General features: G+C 54.7%; 2 protein-coding genes across 3 annotated transcripts in view; one reads left to right on the plus strand and one right to left on the minus strand.

Moving 5' to 3' along the window:
• The window catches only part of DLEC1 (DLEC1 cilia and flagella associated protein), a 99,240-nt gene extending 83,199 nt beyond the window's left edge, over nucleotides 1-16,041 (plus strand). Inside the window, exons 30-40 of the mRNA XM_044675336.1 lie at nucleotides 4,639-4,847; nucleotides 5,962-6,276; nucleotides 6,484-6,783; nucleotides 6,902-6,996; nucleotides 7,122-7,206; nucleotides 7,564-7,770; nucleotides 8,751-8,811; nucleotides 9,437-10,038; nucleotides 15,394-15,547; nucleotides 15,663-15,780; nucleotides 15,881-16,041. Of these exons, the coding sequence (XP_044531271.1) occupies nucleotides 4,639-4,847; nucleotides 5,962-6,276; nucleotides 6,484-6,783; nucleotides 6,902-6,996; nucleotides 7,122-7,206; nucleotides 7,564-7,770; nucleotides 8,751-8,811; nucleotides 9,437-10,038; nucleotides 15,394-15,547; nucleotides 15,663-15,780; nucleotides 15,881-15,983 (2,249 nt within the window). The 3' untranslated portion in view covers nucleotides 15,984-16,041. The remainder of the gene's footprint in view (nucleotides 1-4,638; nucleotides 4,848-5,961; nucleotides 6,277-6,483; nucleotides 6,784-6,901; nucleotides 6,997-7,121; nucleotides 7,207-7,563; nucleotides 7,771-8,750; nucleotides 8,812-9,436; nucleotides 10,039-15,393; nucleotides 15,548-15,662; nucleotides 15,781-15,880) is intronic.
• A 466-nt stretch (nucleotides 16,042-16,507) lies between these two features.
• On the minus strand, nucleotides 16,508-25,820 carry ACAA1 (acetyl-CoA acyltransferase 1). Of its 2 annotated transcripts, XM_044672018.1 has the most exons (12): nucleotides 25,622-25,820; nucleotides 25,436-25,529; nucleotides 25,156-25,213; nucleotides 22,397-22,476; nucleotides 21,923-21,965; nucleotides 19,733-19,831; nucleotides 19,243-19,323; nucleotides 18,198-18,388; nucleotides 17,920-18,099; nucleotides 17,465-17,520; nucleotides 17,011-17,156; nucleotides 16,508-16,811 (listed from the first exon to the last, which is right to left on the minus strand). In XM_044672018.1, exons 1-12 carry the CDS (start codon nucleotides 25,799-25,801, stop codon nucleotides 16,736-16,738), a joined length of 1,284 nt encoding a protein of 427 aa, XP_044527953.1. In that variant the 5' UTR covers nucleotides 25,802-25,820; the 3' UTR covers nucleotides 16,508-16,735. The 2 variants fall into 2 exon arrangements, with proteins under 2 accessions (XP_044527953.1, XP_044528786.1); XM_044672851.1 differs by lacking the exons at nucleotides 17,920-18,099; nucleotides 19,733-19,831.
• Between the last annotated feature and the right edge of the window lie 1,090 nt (nucleotides 25,821-26,910).

The raw sequence follows: 26,910 nt of genomic DNA on the forward strand, positions 1-26,910 counted from the left end.
TTTCTTAGGGAGTTCTTTGATGGCTTGTTCAATTTCTATTTCTGATATGGGATTATTTAGGTATTCTATTTCTTCTGCTGTTAATCTAGGCAGTTTATATTTTTGTAAATATTCGTCCATATCTCCTAAATTGTTATATTTATTGCCATATAATTGGGCAAAATAGTTTTTAATGATTGCCTTAATTTCCTCTTCATTAGAGGTGAGGTTTCCCTTTTCATCTTTGATAGTGTCAATTTGGTTTTCTTCTTTCCTTTTTTTTATTAGATTGACTAGTACTTTGTCTATTTTATCTGTTTTTTCAAAGTACCAGCTTCTAGTCTTATTTATTAATTCAATAGTTCTTTTACTTTCAATTTTATTAATTTCTCCCTCGATTTTTAGTATTTCTAATTTAGTTTCCATCTGGGGATTTTTAATTTGCTCGCTTTCTAATTTTTTGAGTTGCATGCCCAATTCATTAATCTCTGCCCTCCTTAATTTGTTAATATATGCACTCAAGGATATAAATTTCCCCCTGAATACTGCCTTGGCCGCATCCCACAGAGTTTGGTAGGATGTCTCATCGTTGTCATTTTCTTCAATGAAATTATTGATTGTTTCTATGATTCCTTCTTTGACAAATTGGTTTTGGAGAATCATATTATTTAATTTCCAATTAGTTTTTGATTTTCCTGTCCAGGTGCCCTTACTAATTATTATTTTTATTTCATTATGATCGGAGAAGGTTACATTTATTATTTCTGCTCTTTTGCATTTGTTTGCAATGGTTCTATGCCCTATAACATGGTCAATCTTTGTGAATGTGCCATGTGCAGCTGAAAAGAAGGTGTATTCCTTTTTGTCCCTATTTATTTTTCTCCACATATCAATTAAATCTAATTTTTCTAGGACTTCATTCACCTCTCTTACCTCTTTCTTATTTATTTTTCGGTTTGATTTATCTAGATCTGAAAGAGGAATATTTAGATCTCCCACTAGTATGGTTTTACTATCTATTTCCTTCTTGAGCTCTGCCAGTTTCTCCTTTATGAATTTGGGTGCTATGCCACTTGGTGCATATATATTGAGCAGTGTTATTTCCTCATTATTTATACTGCCTTTAATCAGGATGTAATGACCTTCCCTGTCTTTTTTAATCATATCTATTTTTACTTTGGCTTTGTCAGAAATCATAATAGCCACTCCTGCCTTCTTTTTCTCATTTGATGCCCAAAAGGTTTTGCTCAAGCCCTGAACCTTAAACTTGTGTATGTCCACCCGTCTCATATGTGTTTCCTGTAGACAACATATGGTAGGATTTTGGTATCTAATCCACTCTGCTATTTGCTTCCGTTTTATGGGCGAGTTCATCCCATTCACATTCAGAGTTATAATCATCAGTTGTGCATTTGCTGACATTTTCGTTTCCTCCCCTATTCCTACCCCTTTTCCTTAAACTATATCCTTTAAAATCAGTGGTTTGCTATTAAGACCCTATCCCTTATCCCCTCCCTTGACTGACTTCCCTTCCTACCCTCTCCCTTATTTCCCCCCCCCCTTTTTGTTTTTAACGGCCTTATGAATTCCCTCCCCCTTCTTCTCCCCTCCCTTTTTTTTACCTCCCTACTCCCCTGTTTCCCTTAATTTATCCCCTCTGACTTTCTCAGAAGGGTTAGATAAGAGTTTTATGTCCCAATGGATAGTATAGCTACTCTTCCCTCTCTGGGTTGATTACACTGAGAGTAAGGTTTGATTATTACCTCTTAATACTCTCTTCCTCTCCTTCTTATAATAGTATTTGTACCCTCTCCTTCCCATACCCTCTTTGTGTGCAATAGAATATCCTATTTTTCTTATTCACTCAAGTTTCTCTTGGTGTCCCCTGCTATTCACCCCCTCTTTCCCATCCCCCATGTCATCTTAGATTATTTAGTGTTCCACCCTCACCCTGTGAATTATTCTTCTGATTACTATAATAGTGGATACTATAATAGTGAATAGAGTTCACTACAGAGAATTATACATAACATTTCTCTACATAGGAATACAGATAGTTAGATCTCACTGAGGCCCTTAGAAAGGCAAATTTAAAAATTATAAGTTTTCTTTCTTTCCCCTCTGTATCTTATTTACCTTTTCATGTTTCTCTCAATTTTTGTGGTTGGATATCAAACTTTCCATTTAGCCCTGGTCTTTTCTGTGCAAATACTAGGAATTCTTCAATTTTGTTGAATGCCCATACTTTCCCCTGGAAATATATAGTCAATTTTGATGGGTAGTTGATCCGTGGTTGCAAGCCCAGCTCTCTTGCCTTTCTGAATATTGTATTCCAAGCCTTATGGTCTTTTAGCGTGGAGGCTGCCAGATCCTGTGTGATCCTGATTGGTGTTCCTTGATATTTGAATTGTCTCTTTCTGGCTTCTTGTAAGAGTTTTTCTTTTGCTTGAAAGCTTTTGAATTTGGCAATTATATTTCTAACTGTTTTCTTCTCTGGATCGAATGTAGTGGGTGTTCTATGAATCCTTTCAATGTCTATATTGCCCTCTTGTTGTAGGACTTCAGGGCAATTTTGCTGAATAATTTCTTCTAGTACGGAGTCCAGGTTTCTATTAATTTCTGGTTTTTCTGGAAGATCAATTATTCTCAAATTGTCTCTTCTAGACCGGTTTTCTTGGTCTGTCACTCTCTCATTGAGATATTTCATATTTCCTTCTATTTTTTCAGTCTTTTGACTTTGTTTTATTTGTTCTTGTTGTCTTGAGAGATCATTAGCTTCTAATTGCTCAATTCTAGCCTTTAGGGACTGGTTTTCGGCTCTAAACTTTTCGTTTTCAGCTATGATCTTTTCAATGTGGTCATTTCTGGTGTTCAATTTGCTTATCAGTTCATTTGATTTCTGAGCCTCACTTTCCAATTGCAAGATTCTACCTTTTAAACTGTTATTTTCTTGCCAGATCTCTTCCATCTTCCTCAGAATCTCAGTTTTGAACTCTTCCATAGCTTGTGACCCGTTTTCCTTATTTGAGGAGGGTCCGGATTCTTGTTTGTTCTCCTCCTCTGTTTGCTCGGTTGTCTGAATTTTCTCTGTGTAAAAGTTGTCGAGTGTTAAAGACTTCTTTTTCTTGTTGTTTAGCTTTCTCTTCTGAACTTCCTGAGTCTGGGTGGCCATCGTTAGCCCAGCAGCTTCTCAGCTTTATCCTCGCCGCGGTCTTTTGGCTTCTGAGGTTTGAGTTCTGGTTTTTTCCAAGGTCAAGCCCCCTGGTGGACCCCCTTGCTTGATCCTCTGCTGGAGGTTCCTTTACAAGTCTCAGGGCGCTGCTTCCACAGTCGTATACCCGTCTACGCTGGTTCCCCACTCGGGGTTTCAGAGCTTTGGCTTGTGGCTGTGTCTGCCTCCACCCACGCCTCCGCCGCGCCTGCGCTCTCCCGCACTCAAATTTCGGGTGCGTTCTTTGGCTTATTGGGGTCCCAAATCTTGCTGCTCTCAGGAACAGGCCCTGTAGCTGCCAATGGCTCGATGGGTATCCCAAACTTGCTCTATTTCTTTTTAACTGGCTTCGGCGCTATAGGTGTTGTGTGTGGAGGGTGTGGGGGTGGGGTGGTTGCTCAGCCCGTGATTTAGTGAGAGCTATTTCACCCCTTTATAGCATGGAAATGTCCCGATTCCACATACCTTCCACGCTGCACCCTGTTGTGGGGTTCCTCCGTTCGTCTGGACTTGTTTTTATGTCCCCTTGAGGAGTTTTGTGTGTTTCGGTCAGGAGAGGTTAAGAGCTGCTTTTTACTCTGCTGCCATCTTAACCCGGAACCCCCCCTTAGAGATCTTTGCTGAAGGCTCACCCAGCTGAGTGGGGTCTCTGCCTCCAGTTGGCCTCCTTGCATTCTTGTGGCAGTGTACAAGGGCTTTTCCTTCCTCTGCCAGTTGTCCCTGCCTGGTTTGGGCAGACATCTCTCTCCCCTGAACCCCTCTGAACCTGCCTAAGGAAGCATTGGCCAGTGTGGTGTCTGGGAGGCCTTTATTTTATTTCTTGGCTAAAGAGATGCTAACTGGGGGACACCCCACATATTACATCTCTCCAGTCTCTGCCTATAATCAGAGTCCTTCTTGGCCTAGGAGACAGGAGGCTTCTGGCCTGGCAAGTGGGAGGGATCTGAAACCCAGAATTCAAGGGGCCCCTTTTCAGGACCAGCCCTGTTAGCCTTGTCACTACGAGGAGCACAGGGCAAAGGAGAGAATCTGAAGGAATAACCCTGGCCTAGGGTGAGCCACTGACCAATAAAGGCTCCAACTCTCCCTTCACCATATCTCCCCTGGGCATTCTGGGCAAAGCCCCTGAGGTCGTCTCAGGTGATAGTGCTGGTTTGGCTCCCACATGTCTTCACGGGGTGTAGTTATGGATTCAGGACTTCTGGCAGCTCCCCCAAGGTGGTCCCCAGTGCCAGCAGGCTTCCTCATGGGCTGCTTCCAGCTCTGGGCAGCCTCCCCCATCCCCCAGTGTCCCCTCATCTCTTCTTGATACTCCTGATGCTTCCTTGGGGTCCCCCTGCCCAGGCCTATTTCTTTCATGCCATGGCCTTGATTGCCGCTGGCTCTTGTGTCCCCTCACTCTTCTGCCCTCTGCCCACCTCACCCTCCTCCTGCCTGTTTGACTGCAGACATCAGACTAGACTGGGAGGTCTATAACCCCCATGAGAGTGAGCACCATCTCCTGGACTTGTGGATATTGTACGGGAAGCCTTTCCCCCTGCGGGATGCTGACGGGATAGAAGTGGACTCCAAGTCAGTACCCACAAGCGAAGTGCCCTTCGAGCGCAGCTACAGCCAGTCGTCCAGCTCCTCCGACAGCGAAAAAGTCTTTGAACCGGTGAGTGTCTCTCCCAACACTCCAGGCAGGATCGGGGTGCAGCCCAGGCAGCTGGAACCTTTCTGGCCTTGACGGCAATCCAAAAAGCCAGGGAACAGTAAAAGAGGAAGCACCTCCATATACCCCCAAGAAAGGACAGAGTCCTTCCAAGAGAGGCAGCAGGAATGTCTGGGGGGGGCAGCAAAGACCCCTGCTAGGAGAGGCCATAAAGGGTTTAGAGGAAAGGATGGGGCTGCCCAGGCACTTCTGAGCAGAAGGGTAGGATGGTCCCAGCTCTGAGGAGGAAGAGAACTTTGACTGCTGGGCAGAGAGGCAAAGAGGCCAAGAAGGAGGCCACTGGGAGAAAAGAAGTTACGAGGGGAGTGAGGAGAGGCCTCCAGGAGGAGCTCACAGTCCGAGCTGGCATTTGGAGAAAGTGAGGAATTCATGGATGTGCAGATGAGAGGGGAGAGGGGTCCTGGCCCAGGGGGCAGCCTGCCAAGCAGGGGACGGGAGCACCTTGTAGAAGGAGTAGGGAGGCAGCCAGTTTGGCTGCAATAGCTCCTGGGGAGCAGAATTCTGTGTGGATCCTTCTGGAAGGATCACGGGTGATGTGTAAAGGCCAGACCCAAGGCTCTCTGTTTTCTCCCAAAGGCAATAGGGAGCCATTCTTGAGCAGAGAGAGATGGAATCAGTCCCATGCTTTGGGGCTGGGTGGAAGTTGGATGGGGAGGCCACAGAGAGAACAATTTAGAAGGGATGGCAATTCTCCAGGCTGGTGGTGATGAGGGCCTGAAGCCCGGGGGCTGGCTGTGTGAATGGAGGCAGGGAGGCTGGGGAGCAGGACCAGCTGAGGCTGGCTCTGAGGCTGTAAACGTGGGTGCCTGGAGAGAGGAGGGCACCTGTCAGGAACACAGGCCGTAGGGGAAAGCTCTGTCTGGGGCTGTGTGGACATGGAGATGCCTGCAGGCACACCGTTCAGAGTGTCCAGCAAGGTCTGTCTAGAGCCAGGGGTGTCCCTGAGGGCCGGGCCTCACTGACCGCTGGGGAGCTGGCGAGGCCTTCCAGAGAGGGCCGCCCCTGGAGTCCCTGGTCAGTTGGAGGCCCCAGCCCCGGCCATGCTGGACTTGTTCAGAAGCCCAGAGCCGGCCCAGCCTCTAACCGTGGATCCGGGCCAGCTTACGGGGAGGAGGGGGTGGAGAGCGGGGCCCTGGGCCTGTGCACCCCGTGTCACCCCAGCCGCCTTGGTCGCAGGGGCCCTCCGGCTCTGCTGCTGGCCTCAGAGTTGGCACACTGCTCTATTTTAAAGCCAAAGATCAGCGTTTCGGAGAGCGTAGAAGAGCCTATCCCGCTCACGGCCGAGGGGCACCCCAAGATCATCACGGTGATTCTGAAGCCCCACGATGGCATCCGCTCCAACTTCCCCTACACCATCTCTCCCAAGCAGCTGGTGAGTGGCCGCAGCCCCTGCCCACATTCCAGCAGGGGGGTGCCTTCCGCTTCTGAGGGCCCCCGAGCCCCCCTCCCTCCGAGGGCTGCCCCTCTCTGCTGACGGGCCCCTTCTTGAGGTCGTTCTTCCATATTCTGGGACTTATCCCAGTGAGGTTCCCCCCAAGACTGGTGGGAAGGCCCCAGGCCAAGCTCCCACGTTGGCCAGCCGGGTGATAGCTGTCCGTGCCCCGATGACGAGGGCCAGGACGCTCCCCCGGGCCCCGCCGGTCAGGCAGTCCGTGGCTGGGGCTCGCGTCTCTGGCCCTTTTCAGTGGCCGGGCAGGGCCTCACCAAGCGTCCCTGGCACACGAGCCCTCCCGTGAGACGCCCCCCTCTGCGGCAGATCATCCCGGCTGCTGGCAGCAAGATGATCTCGGTCTCGTTCACGCCCGTGGCCCTGCCCGGCGCCGCCAGGAAGGTGGCGTGCAACAGCTACGCCCTGGGCTTCATGAGCCTGGACAGCAAGGTGAGCCTCGGGTCCGAGTGGGCCCCACAGCCCCGGGGTGGGCAGGAAAGGCGAAGGGAGGCCGGGGCGGCCCGAGAAAGGCAGCGTGGCCTCAGGCAGCCTCTCTGGGCTGCGGCAGATGGCTCGCGAGATCCCTGGAAAGGTGACGCGCCAGCAGAACTTTGATGCTCAGCAGTTCCGGCTGGACCTGCAGGGCTTCGTCCGGCCAACTCGGTGAGTGGCGGGGAGGGGGGGTCCTCCTCTGGCCTCCCCATCCCTCCCGCCCCGGCCTGCTCAGTGACCATCAGGCTGGGGCTGCTGGGAGGCTCATGACAGGCCTCTGCCTTGGCTCCGGGCAGGTTGAGCATTGAGCAGGATTACGATGGCGGGATGGTCTTCAACCTGCAGGGCAGTGACCTCATCCCGGACAATCCCCTCACGGGGGTAAGTGAGGGCAGGCAGGGCCCGGCACCCCCCTGGGGCTCCACGTACTCATGCGGCCCCACAGGGAGGCCCCGAACAAGACAGGCCGATTCTGCCTCAGCTCACCAGGAGAGGAGACGCGAGGGGCTGTGGGCAGAGGGGGTGCCCGGGCCTTCCCCTGCCATCCCCAGGGCCCTCCGGCCTTCTCTCCCCGGCTCTGCCCAGCTCCTCACCAGCCCCGGCTTTCCCATGTCCCTCCCCTTCCCTACTGTCCTCGGCTGCCCAGAGAGCGGCAGGAAGCATCCGGGCATCCCAGAGGCCACGCGGCACGGCTGGCCGGCCTCTCCTGGACCCCTGCCCGCTCTGCCCCGATTCCAGGTGCTCACGGAGGTGGTGGCCACTCACGTCCTGAAGGTCAACAATTTTACGGACGTGGCCCATTACTTCAGGCTCTTGGTAGCCTCGCCGTTCTCCGTGACCGGGATCAACCCTGAAGAGAACCGGCAAACCTGGAACCAGGAGGACGAGGAAGAGGACGAGGAGACGGGAGATCAGTTTGTGCTTTCCCCGCAGCAGAACATGCTGGTAGGCTGGGCCGGGCTCCCCAAGGGCCCACAGGCTGGACCAGGCTCCCCAAGGGCCTATAGGCTAGGCTGGGCCAAGCTCCCCAAGGATCTGTGGGCCGGACTGGGCTCCCCAAGGGCCCACAGGCCGGACCGGCCTCCCCAAGGGCCCACAGGCCAGGAACTCAGCCAGCCAGTCCATGGCAACTTTAGAAACTTCATGGCCTGGCTCTCCTCCCCAGCGACTCTCATCTGGGGGCTGGAGGAGGCCCTGCACCCACTCACTGTCTGGCAACTCCACTGCTCTAGGGACTGGGGAACCCCAAAAGACGAGACCAAAAGAAACTAGGGTTGGGGGCTTTCCTGTGAAATGGGTGTCAACCCACCAGGCCTGGGTCACACCTCTGGTGCTCAGGGCCAGTGACTTTCCCGACTCTTCCAGAGCCCTCAGCTTGGACCCAGGCCCAGCCCCAGGCCCAGCCTCCTTGTCTCTCCCTGCCTGCCCACTTTGCCCGGACTCAGGGGCCTTGTGTGGAGTATGTCCCTGCTCTGACTGGGTCCACCATACACTTGCTGCCTGACCTCCCCTGGGCCGGCCTCCCCCTCCCCCCCACAAGGGCTCTTCTGGGCCTTCCAGCCCTCCTCAAACCCTCCTCAGGTCCCCGTAGTGCCCTCCAGGCCTTGTCTCCTTGCTTTCCCTCATCTTTAGTCTCTCCCACTCCTGCCCACAAGCTCGCCCAGGTCTTCCCTCCTTCTCTGCCTTGACCTTCCCATCCGTGCTGCCTCTAGCCCTGGGCTCTTGCCCCTTGTAGCCCCCACAAAAGGCATCCCCAGCTGAGCCTCCTCCTCCTCTGGGCCTCCTTGGGCTCCGAGCAAACGCCTTCCAACGTGGCCTTCTCTCAGTCCTCATCCTCCTGGACCTCTGCGGCCTTGCGCGTGGCTGGTCACTGCCCTCTCCCGCATCTCACCCCACCTCCCTGACCGATCCTTCTCCGTCCCCAGGTCTCATCCTCCTCAGAGGGCTCTGCCCAGGGCCTCTTCGCTTCTCCTCCTCTTGCCCTTGGTGCCCCCCAGCTCCCATGGTTTCAGCCACCCTCTCCATGCCAATGCTTCTCGGGTCTTCTTCTGGGTTCATGTGCCTAGCTGCCCTGGACACCTCCGTCCAACTGCCCCATAGACACCTCAGAGGCAGCCTCCCCTGTCCCAGGCTCGCCTCCACTCAGACCCTCAGGGTCATCTTCATCTCTTCCCTCATAGTCCCTGCAGAGATCACACAATTTGTGACCCAATGAGGTCATCCTACCTTCATGGCATCTCTCATGAGTCCCACTTTGTTGACATTCCACAGCTGCCCCCCAGGTCCTTCTGGTCCCCATCGCCTCCCACTGCTGCCCCCCCCGCCCCTGGACTGTGGCAGCAGCTGCTGGGGGGGGGGCCAGGCCATCGGCCTCTGGGCTCCCCCCACTCCCATCCCTCCCAGGGCAGATGCCCCCGTGCCACCCACATTCTCCCCTCTAGGAATGAGCACGAAATTGTCCTCCTGCTGCTTCTTCGGGGTGGTTGTGACTTTTTTTCCAAGGATTTTCTTTTCAGGGAACAGACATGGATGTGGGTTCTCCCCCCACTTCCCTGCCCCCAGCAAACAGGCTAGAAGGAGACACTCTCCTATTAGCCCTGCCCAACACCAGCATCTCTGACTGGCGGCAACCTGGGGTCGTGCCGGTCAGCTCAGCAGTGTCTGTGGTTCTGTGAGAGCTGGCCATGGGGCTGTTCAAGGAGAACCCGAGAGACGTGTCAGAGGGGCCTCGGCGTCTCCCCTGGGCCTTCGGAGCCCTCCGTGCCCGCCTCCTCTGCGGCCTCCCTGTGGCCCCCTCCCTTATCCCCTAGGCCAGCACCTTCCGTGGGCTCCTTGGGGGCACGGGCTCGGTTGCCTCTTTTCTTTGTGAACTCTGCCCTTGGCACAGGGCACCTCATGGCCCAGTCAGGGCCCAGTCAGGGCAGAGTAGGTCTCCCCAGATGCCCAGCACCCAGGCCGGGGCCAACCCCTCCACAGGGAGGTGGCGAGTCCACGGGGCCCACAGTCACAGGGACGGGGAGGGAGGCTGACAGCACGTCCCACATCCCACAGATCGATGTGTCGTTCACGCTGTCCCTGGAGTTGCTGACATACCAGAAGCTGCCGTCTGACCAGATGCTGCCGGGTGTGAAGATCATTCAGGACGAGGACGGCAGCAAGAGAATGGAGTTCAGCCAGAACCTGGTCTTCGAGTACAGCAATAAGACCACCCAGGCAAGCAGGGGCCCAGGGGCCTGGCAGCTGCCACCCTGCAACCTTTAAGGCTTCCTCGGCCAGGGCTGGGGACACACCAGGCCAACAAGGGAGCCATTTGCGCCCTCCACAGGCTTCCAATGGAAGGGGGAGGGCAGCCCCTCTGGAATGGGGACGTGAGACAGACAGACAAGGCTGGAGAGGGTGGGTGGGCGGGCACCGGGCCCCACGGGGACGTGGCCAGCCTTTTACAGCAGCCATGGGAGTGGGGCTGGGGTCAGATGAGGAGAGAGGCCTGCTGGGTAGGAAGGAAAGCTGTGAGGCCCCACAGCCCTGAGGCTTCAGGGGGACACTCCATCCTGGGCTGGGGTCCACTGTGCGGGCAGAAGGGTGGACAGCAGAGCCCCTGCCCCTCTTCTTCCTGCTTCAGTCTTCCTTCACTTCCCAGCTGCTTTCTCTCCCTCCTAGCTTGCCCCCAAAGAGAAAGCCAAAAACAAGACAAAACTTACACTAGCCCATTCCCAGTTAGCCGTGCCCACTGTCCAGGCATGGATGTGTTTGTCCGAAGCGTGCCTCTGTGTGCATGCCTGGTGAAGCCGTCGGTGCTCACCTGGGGGTGGGCACTGGGATTCACAAGGCCTCGGAAACTGGGGTTACTCATGGGCAGAGCAGCAGATGTTAGTGCCCCAGTCAGGAAGATCCGAGTTCAAATCCCTCAAGGCAAACCACTCAACCTTTTTCTTTTTTTTCTCCCCAGCTTTTTAAAATTTTTTTTTTAAGAAAAATTTTCCATGGTAACATGATTCATGTTCTTTCTCTCCCCTCCACACCCCAGCCACACCCCCACCCCACTCCCGCCAGGAGCCAACACGCATTTCCACTGGGTTTTACAAATGTGTCATTGATCAAGACTTATTTCCATATTATTTATTTGTTTATTTATTTATTTTTATTTTAAAACCCTTACCTTCCGTCTTGGAATCAATACTGTGTATTGGCTCTAAGGCAGAAGAGTGGTAAGGGTGGGCAATGGGGGTGAAGTGACTTGCCCAGGGTCACACAGCTGGGAAGTGTCTGAATCCAGATTTGAACCCAGGACCTCCCGTCTCTAGGCCTGGCTCTCAATCCATTGAGCTCCCCAGCTCCCCCCTTTATTTCCATATTATTGATAGTTGCCCTGGATTGGTCATTTAGAGTCTACATCCCCGATCATGTCTGCATCAACCCATGTGTTCAAGCAGTTGTTTTTCTTCTGGGTTTCTACTCCCACAGTTCTTCCTCTGAATATGAATAGTGTTCTTTCTCATAAGTCCCTCTGGATTGTCCTGGGTCATTATGTTGCTGCTAGTAGAGACGTCAAGTTACATTTGATTGTGCTACAATGTATCCATCTCTGTGTACAAGTTTTCCTGGTTCTGCTCCTTTCACTCTGCATCACTTCCTGAGGTCTTTCCAGTTCACATGGGATTCCTCCAGTTCATTATTCCTTTGAGCACAATTGTATTCCATCACCAACAGATACCACAATTTGTTCTGCCATTCCCCAATTGAAGGGCGTCCCCTTGTTTTCCAGTTTTCTGCCACCACAAAGAGCGCGGCTATAAATATTTTTGTACATGTCTTTTTCCATATGATCTCTCTGGGGTATAAAAGCCACTCAACCTTTAACCTCTATTACAGATGAAGACATCTGTAAAATGGGGATAACAAGGGCCCCAGCCTCCCCTCAATTGTTGTGAAGACAACTGTGCTTAGCCCGGGCTTGCCATTGGGGAAGCATTAATGGGGCTCTGTCAGGCCTAGCAAGAATCCCAGAGCCCAGCTCTCCCAAAGCCCTCTGTCCAGGTTCTGCTCCTGCACTTTGCATCACGAGTGGCCCAGACTTTCCTGAGGCACCCCCAGCCTCCATCGTTGTCGTCATCTCTTACAGACCCCAGAGTTTCCATCACGGCCACATCCCACCACCATGGAGCCATTCTCCAAACAATGGCATCTACCATCAGTGTTTTTGTGACGGAGGCCCCTCACCTAGTCTTTGCTCTGGTGGCCGCCTTGCTGGATCAGTTTTACAGCCCTTCAAGCATGACTCCAGAGTGTTCTCAAAACAGCAACCCAATGTTGGCATATGCCATTTTCCTGGCAATGAGGTGGCACTCTGAGCCTCTAAGTATCAGACTTGAGACTATGGCTAGCTTGGCTTTCTTCCTCTGAAGGCTGCCTCTGGGGGTCCTTGCAAGGTGCATTGAGTAGGAAACGGCTCTGAAGAATGTGCCTTAGTTCCTTTGGGAGCTTAGAAAGGAAACATTTATCAGAGAAGTGTACTGCCCAGGATTTTTTCCAAACTGTCAACATGAAAATGTTAGTTTTTGTCATTTGAATAGGCCTCTGTTGTCTCCTACAATTGCTGTGTCTTTCCTGCCCATAGATCAGACAGGTCATTTCTTCCTCGTTCCTCTAACTTATTTAAGACATGCCTAAATCATGTACCCATTTGAAATTTATCTTGGTACGGGGCTCAAGGTGCTGGTCTCTACCTACCATCTTCTACATGGCTTTCTTGCTTTCCCAGTTTTTGTCAAATGAGTGAATTTTTACCTCAACACCTGGGATCTTTGGATCTCGGCACCTGTATATTCTGTACTTGGTCTCTAGTTCTCCCCCAGTACTACATTGTTTGGAACATTAGAGCCCCATACTATCCTTGGAGATCTGGTACTGCTGAGTCCTCTTCCTCCTTTTTGTCATTAATTCTCTTGACATTCTTGACCCTTCCTCCAAATGAATTTTTGATAGCATTTTATTTCTTCCCCAATTACATGTAAAAACAATTTTTAACATTTTCAAAAAAATTTGTGCTTCAAATTCTCTTTCTTGTCCCCTCCCTTCTTCGTGAGAATGGTAAACATCTAGTAGTTTACATATGCAATCATGTAAGGCACAAATGAATTTTTAAATCATTTTTTCTAGCTGTATAAAGTAATCCTTGGCTTAATGTGATACTGAATAAATAAATTTAGGCAGTATGGTCATTTTTATTATATTAACTCAGCCTACCCACAAGCAATCAATATTTCTCCAATTATTTAGATGTTATTTTGTCCAAATTTGTCCAGTTATCTAAAGAGTGTTCCTGTCATTCCTCTGTGTATCTTGGCAGTGAGACTCTCACATGTTCTATACTATTTATAGTTTTTTTAATGGAATTCTTTTTTTTTCCTCCTAGATTTTGTTAGTTTTATACATAAATGGTGATTTGTGTAGATTTATTTTATATTCCAAAACTTTGCTGAAGTTGTCTCAATTAGTTTTTTAGTTGACTCTCTAGTGTTTTCTAAGTAAATCATATCATCTCACAAAGTATAATTTTGTTTACCCTTTGCCTATGCTTATTCTCTTAATGTATTTTTTCTTATTGACATAGCTATCATTTCCAGCACTATACTGAAGAGAAATAATGGTAATAGGCATCCTTGCTTTCATTTCTTTTTTGTTAGTTTTGGTTAGATTTATCTAGGTTTGAAGGGAGTAAGTTGGTGTCTCCTCATTATATATAGTCTTCTTGTATATTTCTTCTTTTAACATCTTTAACTTTTCCTTTAAGAATTTAGACGCTATGCCATTTGGTGAACATATTTAGTACTGATATTAATTTATTGTCTTATGGTACCTTTCAGGAAAATGTCGTTTTTCTGTTTCTCTCAAATAAGTCTGTTTTTGCTGTTGCTTTGCCTGATGTGCTTGCTGCTCCTGGCTTTTTTACATTTCAGTTGAAGCTTAATATTTTCTACTCTGGCCCTTTATTTTCTCTCTGCATTTATCTGATTCAAATGTGTTTCTCATAAACAATATATTATTGGATTCTAGTTTCTAATCCATTCTACTGCCCTCTTCTGTTTTATGAGCAAGTTGATCCCATTCACATTCACAGTTATGACTTAATTGTATGTTTCTCTCCATCCTATTCTTTTATGCTTTTCTTGTTTATTGTTATTTCCTGCCCTCTTTTTTTGTTTTTTGTTTTTTTTAAACCCTTAACCTCTGTGTATTGGCTTTTTATAGGTGGAAGAGTGGTAAGGGTGGGCAATGGGGGTCAAGTGACTTACCCAGGGTCACACAGCTAGGAAGTGTCTGAGGCCGGATTTGAACTCAGGACCTCCCGTCTCTAGGCCTGACTCTCAATCCACTGAGATACCCAGCTGCCCCCTTCCTGCCCTCTTTAAAGTTTGTTTTGCTTCCAAATGACCCTTCCTTAAACTCCCCCCTCCCTTTCCTAGATCTCTTTCTCACCTATCCTCCTGATAGGAGACAAGGCTCTCTGCTCAGAGGGTAGGGGAAGGCAGAATGGAATAGTACAATAGTGTACGTTTGCCTTGAGGGAGGGAAGGCCTCATGGAGTATTTGTAGTGTCCCAAGGTAGCCTCGTTTCAGGATTTTCTCTAGCTTCATTAGCAGCACATACAGAAGTGAAAACAGTGGATGCTGGGAGACCCAAGGCTAGAGCTAGGCAGGGCAAGCTCAGACACAGGAGGAGAGGGCTGTGGTTTGGAGAAGAGAAGATGGGGCCAAATGGAGCTGGGCAAGGGAGGAGAGGGTCATCGGGACAGAGGCGACGGCCTGGGAAAGAATTCAGGGTCAAAGGAGCTTAATGAGAACAGATTTGCGGTTGCAAGGCAAGGAATGGGTGGGATAACCACGGGGCATTATCAGGGAGTTCACCCTGGAATTTGCATGTCAAAGCCCCCTAATAGGAGGGCCCGGGTGGGCGAGGAAAGCCTGGGTGCCAGGTCCTGGAGGAAGCAGGGGGGGGATCCCCGAGGGCCGTAGAAACAGCTACCAGAGGCTTGGCCAGAGCTTAAATGACTCTTGGAGGAGAGGCGCTCAAGGGATGGCATTAGAGGAAAGGACACGGGGAGCGAGGAGTGTGAGGCTGCTCTGCCCCTACCCGAGTCTGGGGGCCAGGAACGAGTGCCAGCAGAGGCAGTACAAGAAGGGGCAGCCAGGGAGGCCGGCTCAGGAGCCAGGACTCGGGGCAGTCTGATGGAGGGATCACAAAGGGTTTGGAGAACGGTGCCATGCAACAGCTGCCAGGAGGGGGAGTCGGGCTGGGGGCTGTGGCTGCCCCACAGGAGATTTTATTTAGCCAAGAGCCATGTAGGGGCCGCTTGTTTTCTTGGGTTGAAGCTGTGCTCGGAATCTCCGTTTGACCACGAGGAGAGGCCAGGAGGCCAGTTAGGACGCTGCTGGCATTGTCCAGCCAAGAGGGGACGAAGCCCGGAGTGCTGCTTGCGGGCAGTGGCCAGAAGGGCTGGGGCCGTAGGACGGAGGGCACCAGGGGCCCAGCCTTTCCCTGAGCCGACGGGCCTGCCCTGCCCACAGGTAGTGCCCCTGCTGGCCAATGTGACCATTCCGGCCCTGCAGCTCTCCACCAGCTGGGTGGACTTTGGCATCTGTTTTGTGAACGACACGAGCAGCCTGGAGGTGAACCTGCTGAACCTGAGCCCCTGTAAAAGCCACTGGATCGCCATGATAGGTAAGTCCAAGCGCCGGCCTGGGGCCGGCCTTGCGGGGGGAAGTGCCCAGGAGAGCGGGGCCGCCAGGCTTTGGGTTCGGGCCCAGGGCTGCCCCCTCGTCTCCCCTGACCACAGACAAACTGGAGCGGCACAAGGGCGTCTTCCAAGTCTTCCCGACCAGCGGAGTCGTGGAGGCGCGCCAAGTCAACGGCCCCCCGGCCTCCACAAGCCTCTTTATCCATTTCACTGCCAGGTATGGCGCAGCTGAGGGGGGCAGCCCCGGCCCCCCAGGGGCACGCAGCCCAAGCCGGGCGCCACGACAGCCGGTGACGGGCCGTCCCTTTTCCCGGCAGGAACAGCGGCAAGTTTGAGGCCATCGTGTCGGTGGACGGCATCCTGGGCGAGTCCTGCATCTTGCACGTGTGCGGCCAGGGCTCCTACGACGAGAGATACTAGAGGCCGGCCGAGAGCCTGGCCGGCCTGGCGCCTCCGGCCGTCCTTAATAAATGCAGAGAATGCCTTGGTCGCGCCTCTCCTCATTGGCAGGGACGGGCACAGGGTGGCCAAGGGTCCTGCCAGGGCCTGAGATGCCGAAGAGGCACCAGCTCACGGCCTGGGGAGGGATGGAGAGAAGGAAGAAGCCCACCTTGTAGCAGGGACCCTTTTCACAACCCTCTGGAGGGGCAGCGCCATTAGGATGACCCCCGTTTCACAGAGGAGGAAACTGAGGCAGACAGGTAAAGTGCCTGGCCCAGGTCGGAGAGTGTGTAAGAAAGTCTGGGGCAGCTGAGTGGCTCAGTGGGCAGCGCCAGGCCTGCAGATGGGAGGTCCTGGGTTCAAAGCGGGGGACCCTGGGCAAGTCACTTAACCTCCCCCCTCCCACTGCCTGACCCTTGCCCTTCTCTCTGAGAGCTGTTCCTGAGACAGAAAGTGTGAAGCTGGATCGGCCCTCGAGAGGAGGCCCAGAAAAGAGGCTGAGCTGGTCATTTGAAGCTTTATTGTTTGGATTAGAAAGATTTCAAAGATGGCGTGTTTGCCCCAAGCCCCAGCCCAGCTCAGGGTCCCCCTAGAGCAAACTGGAGGGGGCCTGGGCCTGCTCCCCGCTAGAATCTGTTATTTATGGAAGAGAACTTTTCTTTTAAAAAGGCACGATTGCAGGGGGCCCTGGCACCCCCCGAGGACACCTCTGCCAGGCCCCAGCGGAGCCCTCAGGGCCCCGGGTACTCGAAGACGGCAGCAGCTCCCATGCCTGTCCCAATGCACATGGACACAACGCCGTAGGCCCTGTGGGGACAAGAGGGAGAGGGCTTGGGGGCCTGGGCATGCCAGGCTCGCCTGCCGGGGGGTCTCCTTCCTCCCAGCCTCCCTGGCCCTCCCAGGGAAAGGTCGGAGGCAGCCCGGGGCCTGGAAAAGCTCCAGACTCTGGGCAAGTCCTCAGACCGCCCTACTGTCCAGTGCCTGGGCTGGGAGGGCCGGCTCTCACCTCTTCCCCCTGCGTTTCAGCTCATTGAGGAGGGTGATGACCTGGCGGGCCCCAGTGCATCCCAGGGGGTGCCCCAAGGCGATGGCGCCCCCGAGGGGATTCACTTTCTCCGGTGGGATCCCCAACTTCTCCACACAATACACGGCCTGGAAGGGCAACAAGGGAAGCCTGAAGCTCGGGGCCTCAGGGAGGGCCAGGACTTCTGGGGGGATGGGGGGCCACCTCTGCAGTGAGCCCAGCCCTGTGCCCAGTGCACGGCTGGCCCTTCAGGGATGAGAACTCCCAGGGCAGGCTGGCACCTCCTCTGTGACTTACGGGCTAAGCCACGCTCTTGGAGCCACACAGCCAGTAGGTGTCCGAGGTAGGACGGAGTCGGTGCCCGCTCTCTACCTCCCGTGCCCGAGGGGAAATGCCCACATGCCAGCCCTGGCCATGCAGACGAGCTTGTGCTCACCTGACTGGCAAAGGCCTCGTTGATCTCAAAGATGTCCACGTCCTTCACGGTCAGCCCTTCAGCAGGGGATGGCAGTGCCAAGGAAACGGTCTGTCAGCATGGCGACTCTACCCAGCCCAGCCCCTCCCTCAGGCTGCCCCGAGCTCCCCCTTCAGCCATCTTAGTCTCCCAGGGAGGAGACCCCCTGCAAGTGTCCCGGCACAGACACCCACCCGCCGGGCACAGGGTCTCCGGCCCTCCCACAGTCTCCCCCTCGGAGACCTGCTCAGGCAGACCAAAGGGCCCAGCCCTGCCTCTGCGGAGAGCCACCTGCCTCGCCGCCGCCCCCGCCATCTTCCTCCTCTGGCCCTGTGGCGTTTTTAGACAGACACTGAGGGCTTCCGCCGGGACGGGGATCGCCCTGCAGAGGGGCACCGTGGTGGCCTCTGGACCCATCACAGTCCAAGAAACCTCACCTGATTTTTGCAATGCCACCGGGATGGCGTAGGCGGGCCCGATGCCCATGACGTCGGGGGGGACACCGACCACGGCGTAGGACCTCAGGATGCCCAGGACGGGGAGGCCCAGCTGCTCGGCTTTGGCCCTGCGAGCCAGCAGGATGGCAGCCGCCCCGTCGCTCACTTGGCTGGAGTTTCCTGGTGGGAACAGGGGCATGGAGCAAGGGATCGCCTGGCACTCCCCGTGGCCACCCGCCAAGCTCGCCGCACCCCCGAAAAGCCCGTCAGGCCCTCACCGGCCGTGGTGCAGCCATCTTTCTTGAAGGCCGGCTTCAGCTTGGCCAGGCCTTCCAGGGTGGTGTTGGCTCGGATCCCTTCGTCCTGGGCCACAGTGATGGTCTTCTCGTTGCCCTTGTTGTCCTGGACGGTGGTCGTCACGGGCACGATCTCAGCCTGGAAACACCCCTGGCTCTGGGCTCTGGCCGCCCTGATGGCCCCAAAGGAACAGACGCCGAGGCGCTAGGCCAGCTGGCCCCAGAACCAGAACCAGCACTCTGGGCCATCCCCGCCAACACGCCAGGGCGTCTGCTCAGTCCCTGCCCAGGGCTGGCCTCAAAAGGGAGGGTGAGACGGGGCTCGAAGGGAGGTTAGGGTCCGAGGATGGGGCTGTACCCTGGAGGCAATGGGGTCAGGAGGGATGCCGGGGAGCCCAGAGGCGGGCACAGAAGCCCGGGGGCAGATGACCGAATGGTGGGGATCTGGGGGGGACAAAGAGGAGCAGAAGAGGAAGAGGAACCGCACAGCGAACAATTCTCTACTGAGCGTCTCCCGGGTGCTGGGCCACAAGGATGTGGGATCCTGACTGCCTCCCCCCATGTGTCCACTCTGGCCCTCCCAATCTTGGGGCACTTTGCGGAGCCCTGCCAGGCGGCCACTGGACAGAAATGGCCTGGGTCGGTCTGGAAGCAGTCTCACTGCCGCTGAGAGAGAAGGGAGCCACAGGGGGCTCTAAGGGCCATCTCCGTGTCCAGCAAATCCAACAAGATCCCAGAGAGCTGGGGTAGAACAGGGCTCGTGAGCCAGGCACGGCCCGACTCCTCGGACCACGGGGGAGACAGCAGAGGGCCGAGGAGTGGCCATGAGGGAGAGAAGGCTGGCCAGTGCCTGGAGGCCGGAGGAGAGCGGCGAAGGGGAGGGCCTCGTGGCCGGGGCTCACAAGGACTCCAAGCTTTGAAGCCCGAGCTTCCTGGTTCAGGCCCCTTCCGGGAGGAGCTGGTGGCTGGAGGGTGTCCCTCGGGCTGCCCCGTGCCCACAGCCCGAGCGCTCCCGGCCCACACTCACTTCTTCTGTGAAGCCAAAGCAAAGGCGTCCTGTTTCTCCCGGGAGATGCCAAACCTCTCAGCCACGTTTTCAGACGTGATTCTGCAGTGAGAGCAGAGGGTCAAGATGGAGGGGGAGGAGGGGGCCAAGGACACAGGCGGGGGTGCCTGCTCTGGCCCGTCCCCACCAACAAGGCACATGCCGGCCTTCAAAGACCAGCCTGGGCCCAGGCTGCCAACCGACACAGGGAGACCATGACTAGGGGCTGGGGGCGAGGAGCCATCAGAATTGGGACCCCACTTTACAGACGAGGAACCCGGAGCTCCATGCGGCGCCCTGGCCACTGGCCAGCCAAGAGCCTGCAACAGGACTCAGCTGCCCGGCCCCGCCAGGCACCCGGGACGCTGTCGTGAGAGGACTGGCGGCAGCAGGGGGAGCAGCAGGGCTGGCCCAGGGTTTGGGGTCCCGCTCTACCCCCTCCCGAGCCCTTGGGGCCCAGGGCAGCACTCACCCCATGGGAATCAGGCAGTCTCTGGCCTTATCAACATCCACTAGGCGAGAGGTGATGTTGCCGGGGTTCCCTCGGTCAGCCAAGGACATGGACTCCACCCTGGGCAGAAAAGAGCCGCCTCAGCTTGGGGCTCCCTTAGGGAGGGGCCCTGGAGCTACCCCCCCCCCAGCTTTTCCAAGGTGGGCTGAGGGGAGAAGAGGAGGAGGACATGGGCCCAAGTGGGTGTCCCCGACAAATCCTGGCTCTCACCAGCCTGGCTGCAGGCCTGGACCCCAGGGAGTGTCTGGAGCCTCAGGGTGGTGGGCTGGAGGGGACACCAGTTCCCCCACTTCAGAGAGGGCCTGGCCCACACCAGGAAGGAAAAGGGAAGCGAGCTAAGGGCCAGGGTGCCACCACAAAGTGAGGGAGATGCACCCCACCACAGCGGGCACAGAGGTTCAGAAAGGCAAAAGCCTCAGTCCGTTCCCCTGTAAAATAGGCTCAAGAGGAGCCTGAATCACTCTGCAGGGCAGGGGGAAGCCGGGGCAGCTTTGGCCCTTCCCTACATGCGGCTCCTCAGCCGACAAAGGCTCACTGGCCAGTCAGGTCCCAGCGATGAGGGAGACACAGGCCCCTTCTGCCTCCAGGCCTGGCCTCTCCAATCCATGCCCAATTCGGCCTGTGCCAGGTAGGAGGCCCTTGAAGCAACAAAGGGAAGGCTCACTCCAGCTTGGGTGGGGAGCTGGAAGAAGGGAAGCATCTGGGCCAGCCTCCAACCCTGATGCTGGCACTTGAGGTGGGGAAGGGGCAGCAGGGCCAAGAGGCAGTTGGCCAGCCCCCCTCAGGTCTCCTGCAGCAGTGGGGTGCATCGGGGGGAGACTGGGGAGGACCAGACCCCAGGCCTCAGAGGGCCAGCGAGCAAAGAGTTAACAGCCCAGAAGAACAGAAAGCCCAGAGCAAATGTCCCATGGCTTGCTCTTCTGCAGGCCCTGAAAACTTTTCCAACACTGAATAGAGCCACATGGAGCCTGGCTAGGCTTCTGCCAGGACTGCTCCTAACTTTCTTCTCTTTAATGAAGGCCTGGGGCAAAGCGGGGAGGGGGTGCCCTTGGTGGAGAGGGGGCAGAAGATGGGGGGCACTGGGCTGGTGGGTGCTACTGCTCAACTTCCCTCTGTAAAAGGGAATTTTTTATTCCCTTTGTCTATTTTAAGTTAATCAATGAGGAACTTGAAGTACCCCTACTTAACACTTAGTAAGTCACTAACCAAGAGCGTTCACACTTACTTAGTCATTAACAGTTAGTCCTAAAAGACCACAAGCACTGTCCCCTCCCCCACCCTCCTGCAGTGCTTGGCAAATTGAGAGCCTTTGATTGGTTCCTGAGATGTGATAGACCAGCCCGCAGTGAAAAGAAGAAACCAAAGAGACAGGAAGTGACATAGAGAAAACTCCTTATAAAAGCCAGCCAAGGGCATTCTTCATTCTTCTACTGCCTTGGTGGCTCTTGCTGAGGGAGGACTTCTGTGTTGGTGTCTCTGAGTTGGAGGGTCTTCTGTGTTGGAGGGATTCTTCTGCCTCGAACTTTTGTGTTAGAGATTGATTCTACACTGGTAAGACTCTTGCTGAAGAGACTACCGTGACTCCTGGTTGGAGATGGGGACCTGAGGGAGCCTTTGTTGGAGTTGAGCTGGATTTCTTCAGATCAGTAATTATCGGGTATTTAGTTAGGCAATATTCTCTACCTCCTTCCTACATTTCCCTCTTTACTATCTTTACCCTGCTGTAATAAAGCTACTAATCAGCCTCATGACTGAAGAGTTAATTTTATAAATGGCGACCACAATAATCCTTTTTAACTCATAAATTTAGTCAAACCATTTTTAACCCTTACACCTCCACCAACCTACCAAGAAGCACCATCCATTAATTAACCAGCCATTACTCTGGGTCAAGTGCCATGGCCCAGGCCAAAAATCAGGCCCAAACCAGCCCAGGCCTCCTCCTGAGGGCCCTGTGCTGTGCAAGAACAAAGAGCGAGGCCTTGACCCCACAAAGGAGGGAGAACAAGTGAAAGGGCCTCTGTGGAAGGCCATGCATGGGGGCAGCACTCCTCAGGCCTCCACCCCTGTTTGTTGAAAGGGGCTTCTCCTAAGAGTGGGGAGGAATCAACTGGGAGGATGTTGGAAGCACTAGCAAAGAAAGATTCTTACCCACAGGCCAAGCCGATGTCATAAGCCCCTTGTTGGATGCCACCTGCAAAGGAGCCACAAGTGAACATTCCTCAGGAAGCTAAGGCCAAGGGTCCCCCCCCCTAAGTCCTGGAGGTGTCCTTCCCTGCTAGCTGGGGGGTGATCTTCTATACTTGAAAGGGGCTCACTGTTGGACAACTCCTTAGGGTCACCAAGTCCAGGGAGGCCCTAGAGCCCATAGGTGGGCTTCAAGCATCAGGGGGAAGAGCAAAGGGAAGGATGGGTGGGATGGGATTCTATGGCCTCCTGAGCCTGGCTTATATATGCCCTTGAAACAAGCCTATGAAGTCAGGACAGCCAGGATCACCCCCATTTATGGATGAGAAAACTGAGGCTGCGAGGCGAAATAACTTGCCCAAGTCACAGCACAGAACCCACGCTGCCCACCATGGGAGACCCTGCTGCTCCTGGGAAGGAAGGCCTGCCTCTGCTTACCCGCTATGTTCATCACGGCCTGCAGCCCTGAGGAGCATTGCCTGTTGACAGCAGATAAAGGCACCGTCTCGGGGATGTCACTGAAACAGAAAGCCCAAGGGTGATATATGGTGCCTCCGTCTTGATGCCCAAGGCAGCCTGCAGACACAGCTACTTATTTGGGCCCTTTTGCCCAGTGGGAGGGGAAGGCAGTCAGAAACAGTGAGGACTGCCAGCATTAGGCCCTCAGCTTCTTCTTACCGGCTCCCACATGCACTCCTCCACACAAAAGCTTTAATGTAGTCAATGAAGCAGAAGTAGATATTTTTCTGGAATTCTCCTGCTTACTTTACCATACAGAGCATGTTGGCAATTTGGTCTTGAGTTCCTCTGCCTCTTTGAAACAAGCCTGCTTTTCTGGTCATTCTCAGTTCATCTACTGATGAAGTCTAGCTGGTAGAATCTTGCACAATTGTTTGGGAAACTGAACTTTCTCTGGCTTTGCCCTTCTCTAGGACTGAGCTGTAAATTGATCTTTTCCAATCCAGCTGAGTGCTCCAAATTTGCTGGCATGTTGAAGGCAGCACTTTAACAGCATCATCTTTTAGGGATTCCATCGCTTCCACCAACCTTACTGTTAGCCATGCTTCCTACAGCTCATTTGACTTCCTTCTCCAGGCTTTCTGGCTCTAGTTCAGTAACCACACCATTGTGGTCATCAGCGATGTGAAAATCTTTCTTGTATGTTCTGTAGTGTATTCTTGCCACCTCTTTTTCATCTCTATTGGCTCAATTAAATCCCTTTCTTGTTTGTCTTTTATTGTACCCATTTTTGCATGAAAGTTCCCTTGATCTAATTTTCTTGAAGAGATCTTTGGTTTTTCCCTTTCTGTTGTTTTCCTCTATTTTTCTGCATTGCTCACTTAAGAAAATTTTATCACTCCCTGCTATTCTCTGGAATTCTGCATTCATCTGGATAGCTTCTCCCTTTCCTTCCTTCCTCAGCTATCATAAGACCTCCTCAGAAGCCGTTTGGCTTTCTTGCTCTTCTTTTTCCTTGAGATGGTTTTTGTTGCTGCCTCCTATATAGAACTGGGAGTCTCTGTCCATAGTTCTTCAGGTATTCTATCTGCCAGATCCAATCCCTTGAATCTATTCATCACCCCTACCCCCTTCCTATTCCCAAGGGATGTCGTTTACCTTTTCTAGGGCCTCCCTTTGACCTCTCTGCAGCCCTAGATACTGGACTACTCTCCTTCTCCATATTCTCCTCACAAGGTTTTCAGGACTGACCACACCACCTGTCCTGGTTCTCCTTCGATTTGACTAATCCTGTCTTGTTTGCTGAACCTTCACCAGCTCACACCCAGTAATGGAAGTCTCTCGTGGATTTCACTTTGATTGTTGATTTCACCTCTGCCACGTATCTGGTAGATTTCTTACAGATTTCACCTCTGCAGTACTCTCCAGCACACCTCTCCTTCCCTCTTGCAGAGGGCCCCCATCTGGGTGCAGATCCCCTTCACTTCAAGCCTTGCGAAGGAAGGGTGTATCTAGTGTTTTTTGTAGGGAGTTGTTTGCTTATTGTCTTCCCCATTACATTGTGATGTTCTTAAAGGAGACACTGTCTTCTGCCTGGCCCCCAGTAAACCTTTAATAAACGTCGACTGCCTGCTTGATTGCCGGCCCCTTCATTGGCTTCAGTCCCTGGGAGAGCTTCATGTATTCTTTGGGTTCACAGAAGAAACAGGAGCCCTGAGCTTCAGTGGAAAGCTTGAGACAAACTTGGAAACATGTCCCTGGGCTGCCTTGGCTCTGCCAGGCTACTGCTTGATCTTGGGCAAGCCTCCTGATCCCTTCAGCTGCAATTCCCTTATCAGTGGAAGGAGGGTGATCTCTCAGCCTCCTTCTCATTCTCTCCCTCTGGGCCTGTGCAGAGAAGAGCCTGCCGCCCCATCAACAAAAGCTGACGAAGCCCTGGACCGATGGCCAAGACGGTTCCCGCAAGAAGGATGGACCCACATTCAGGAAGGCCACTTTTAGCCAACCAGAGCACAAGCTGCATCTGAGTAAGGGCTGAGCCTGCTCCCAAGTCCTATCTTCTGAGGAGCTGAAGCGGGGCACAAATGGGTCTGTGCAAGGGCCTCCTGGCAGGGCAAATGGCCAGGGCCAACGGTGGCTGAATCCAAAGGCCCACTTCCCAAGGGTGAGCTTGGCTCTGTCAGTCAGGAAGTTGGTCCTGGACCCGTTAACCCAGCTCCCATGGATAGGGCCCTGGACCCTTCCACCCCAAAGGCCTCCTGGGACTGCAGGTAAAGGATCCCCAGGCGTGTCCCGGCTGGCTTTTGTGGCTCACAGTCCTGGGGAGCAGGCGGAAGGAGGCCCGCGTCCCATGTCTGGGTGGTTCTCTCCCTGAGTTTCTTTCTGTCCGCTGAGGAAAAGTGTGCTCGCTGGGCCAAACACCAGGTAGCAGCCTGGCTCAGGGCAGCCCTGCCGTTGACACCAACTTGGGATCCAAAGCGGGGGGAGTCCATGACGGGACGTGCCAGCAGGTCAGAGTTCATTCTGTTTACCGCTGAGTATTAGGTAATAAGGGCAAAGTTCGACCCAGAAGAGGCCCTTAGCCACTGGCTGCCAGCTAAGCTATCCCAGGGATCCCCAGCACTTGGCTCCTCCGTTCCACCAGCCGCCCCTCCCGGGGCTGTCTTTGCGGTGGAGCCCCACACCACGGAGGCCCCCAGGTCTGGGATCAGGGCCCGCCCGAGAGGGAACCGGGTTACCTTAGAAACTGGGCGATCCTGGCCATGACAGCCCCTGCCCCGGGCTGCAGCACATTCCCTGCGGGCAGAGAGAGGGCATTTCAGACGGGGGTGCCCCAGAGCGCAAAAGGCCCGCCCCTTCCTGGAGGGTTCTAGTGACCTATGCCTCTGGGACGGGCCTTTGCACACAGCAGGCGCTTAATGAGTGCAGAACGTTCAAGGCGGCTGGCCTAAAGGTGACCTCCGGGTGCTGCCACAGCCCAGGCCCGGTCCCCCTCTCGGACCACAGGGCCGCACTTACCCACGCAGATGTCGCCCAACTCCCCTGGTGGCAGCCGCACGTCCCGCAGCACGGCGCTCAGTACCGCGGACAAAAGCTCATCTGGCGTAGTGTCCTGCGGGGACAAAGGCACGGAGGCGGGGGCTCAGAGAGGGCTGGGGGCAGAGGGGAGAGTTCGACAGGGTGAGGGCCCGGAAGGGCCGCTACCTTGAAGCCGCCGCGGCCACCCCGGCCGATGGCCGTGCGCCGCCCATGCACCACCACGATGTCGTCCGCGGCCGCCCGAGTGGAGGCGAGCCCCGAGCACGGGGCAGCCCCCAGGCCCAGGCCCGAACCCGGCTCCGGGCGGCCGGACAGGTGGCCGAGAACGACTTGCAGGCGCTGCATCCCGAACCCGACTGACCGGCCTTTCAGCCGCTCCGCTTCCTCCAAGCGGGCCCCGCCCCCGCCACTCGCGAGGCCACGCCCCAGAACGCCCCTCCCCTCCCCGGCGTCCGCGAGGTCCCGCCCTGACACGCCCCCGTCTCACGCGGACACGCCTCCAGTTTGCTCAACTTACACCCGGCTAGCCCCGCCCTCCGCCTCCGCGGACCGGCCCCTGACCCCATGACTTCCGCCCGACAGGCCACGCCCCCGGCCGCTCAGCCTGTCGCCCTGGGTAACTGACCCAGCGGCGGACCGCCCTCAAAGCCTTGGGAGTCGAGCTTCCCTCTCGGGCGGGCCTGCTCCACTCCACGTGGCGCCCTCTGGCGGCGGGAGGTCTCGGCGCACGCTAGCGGTTGTGGAGGGGAGGTCATCCTGGTCAGTGCCTCCTCGGTGACGTCATCCCCTCCTCCTGGGTCCCTGCTCTGCCCCAGTGCCTGGAATATGCAGTTGTGCTGGGGCGGGAAGAGTGGGCCCGTCTAGCCTCTCCCCACTCCCTGCCGCCCTCAGAAGCAGATCCAGAATGCCCAGTTTGGTGCCCCGTCCCCAATCCCACAATCCTCGGGCTGCCCCCCAGGCCCGGCACGCTCTGGCTCCGGCTTCCCGGCCTTCCTTCGGAAGGGATGGAAAAGCCGCCGTTCATTTCTTTGGCCCCATTCGTCGGCTGTCCCACTGGGAGCTTGTCGCAGTTGTCCTTTGCCTTCCCTTATTCCAGGGCTCAGCACGGTGCCTGGCACACAGCAGGCGCTTAATAAATGCTGACTGGTTGGGGTTCAAATGCTGTCCATCGCAAAAGTGCCTGAGTGGCTGGTTTGTCTCGGTGGGGCTTGATTTTCTTGCCATTAGCCTTGCCCATGTGAGCTGTGAAGCCAGCTGTGCGGTTGGCTGCTTAGGGTGCAAAGACCTCCGGGGTGCCCCTACCAGTGAGTGGGCTCCTTAGCAGTCAGCCAGGGGGCACAATGAGCTCAGAACAAAGGCAACCTCCCTGGAAGACAAGGGGCTTCTCTCTTGCATGAACCCACACCCTATCAAGCAGGAAGAGTGGTCAGGCACCCAGGGAAGGCGCCAGGTGC

This window comes from Gracilinanus agilis, chromosome 1 (genome assembly GCF_016433145.1).
Source record: "Gracilinanus agilis isolate LMUSP501 chromosome 1, AgileGrace, whole genome shotgun sequence".
Lineage (NCBI taxonomy): Eukaryota > Metazoa > Chordata > Mammalia > Didelphimorphia > Didelphidae > Gracilinanus > Gracilinanus agilis.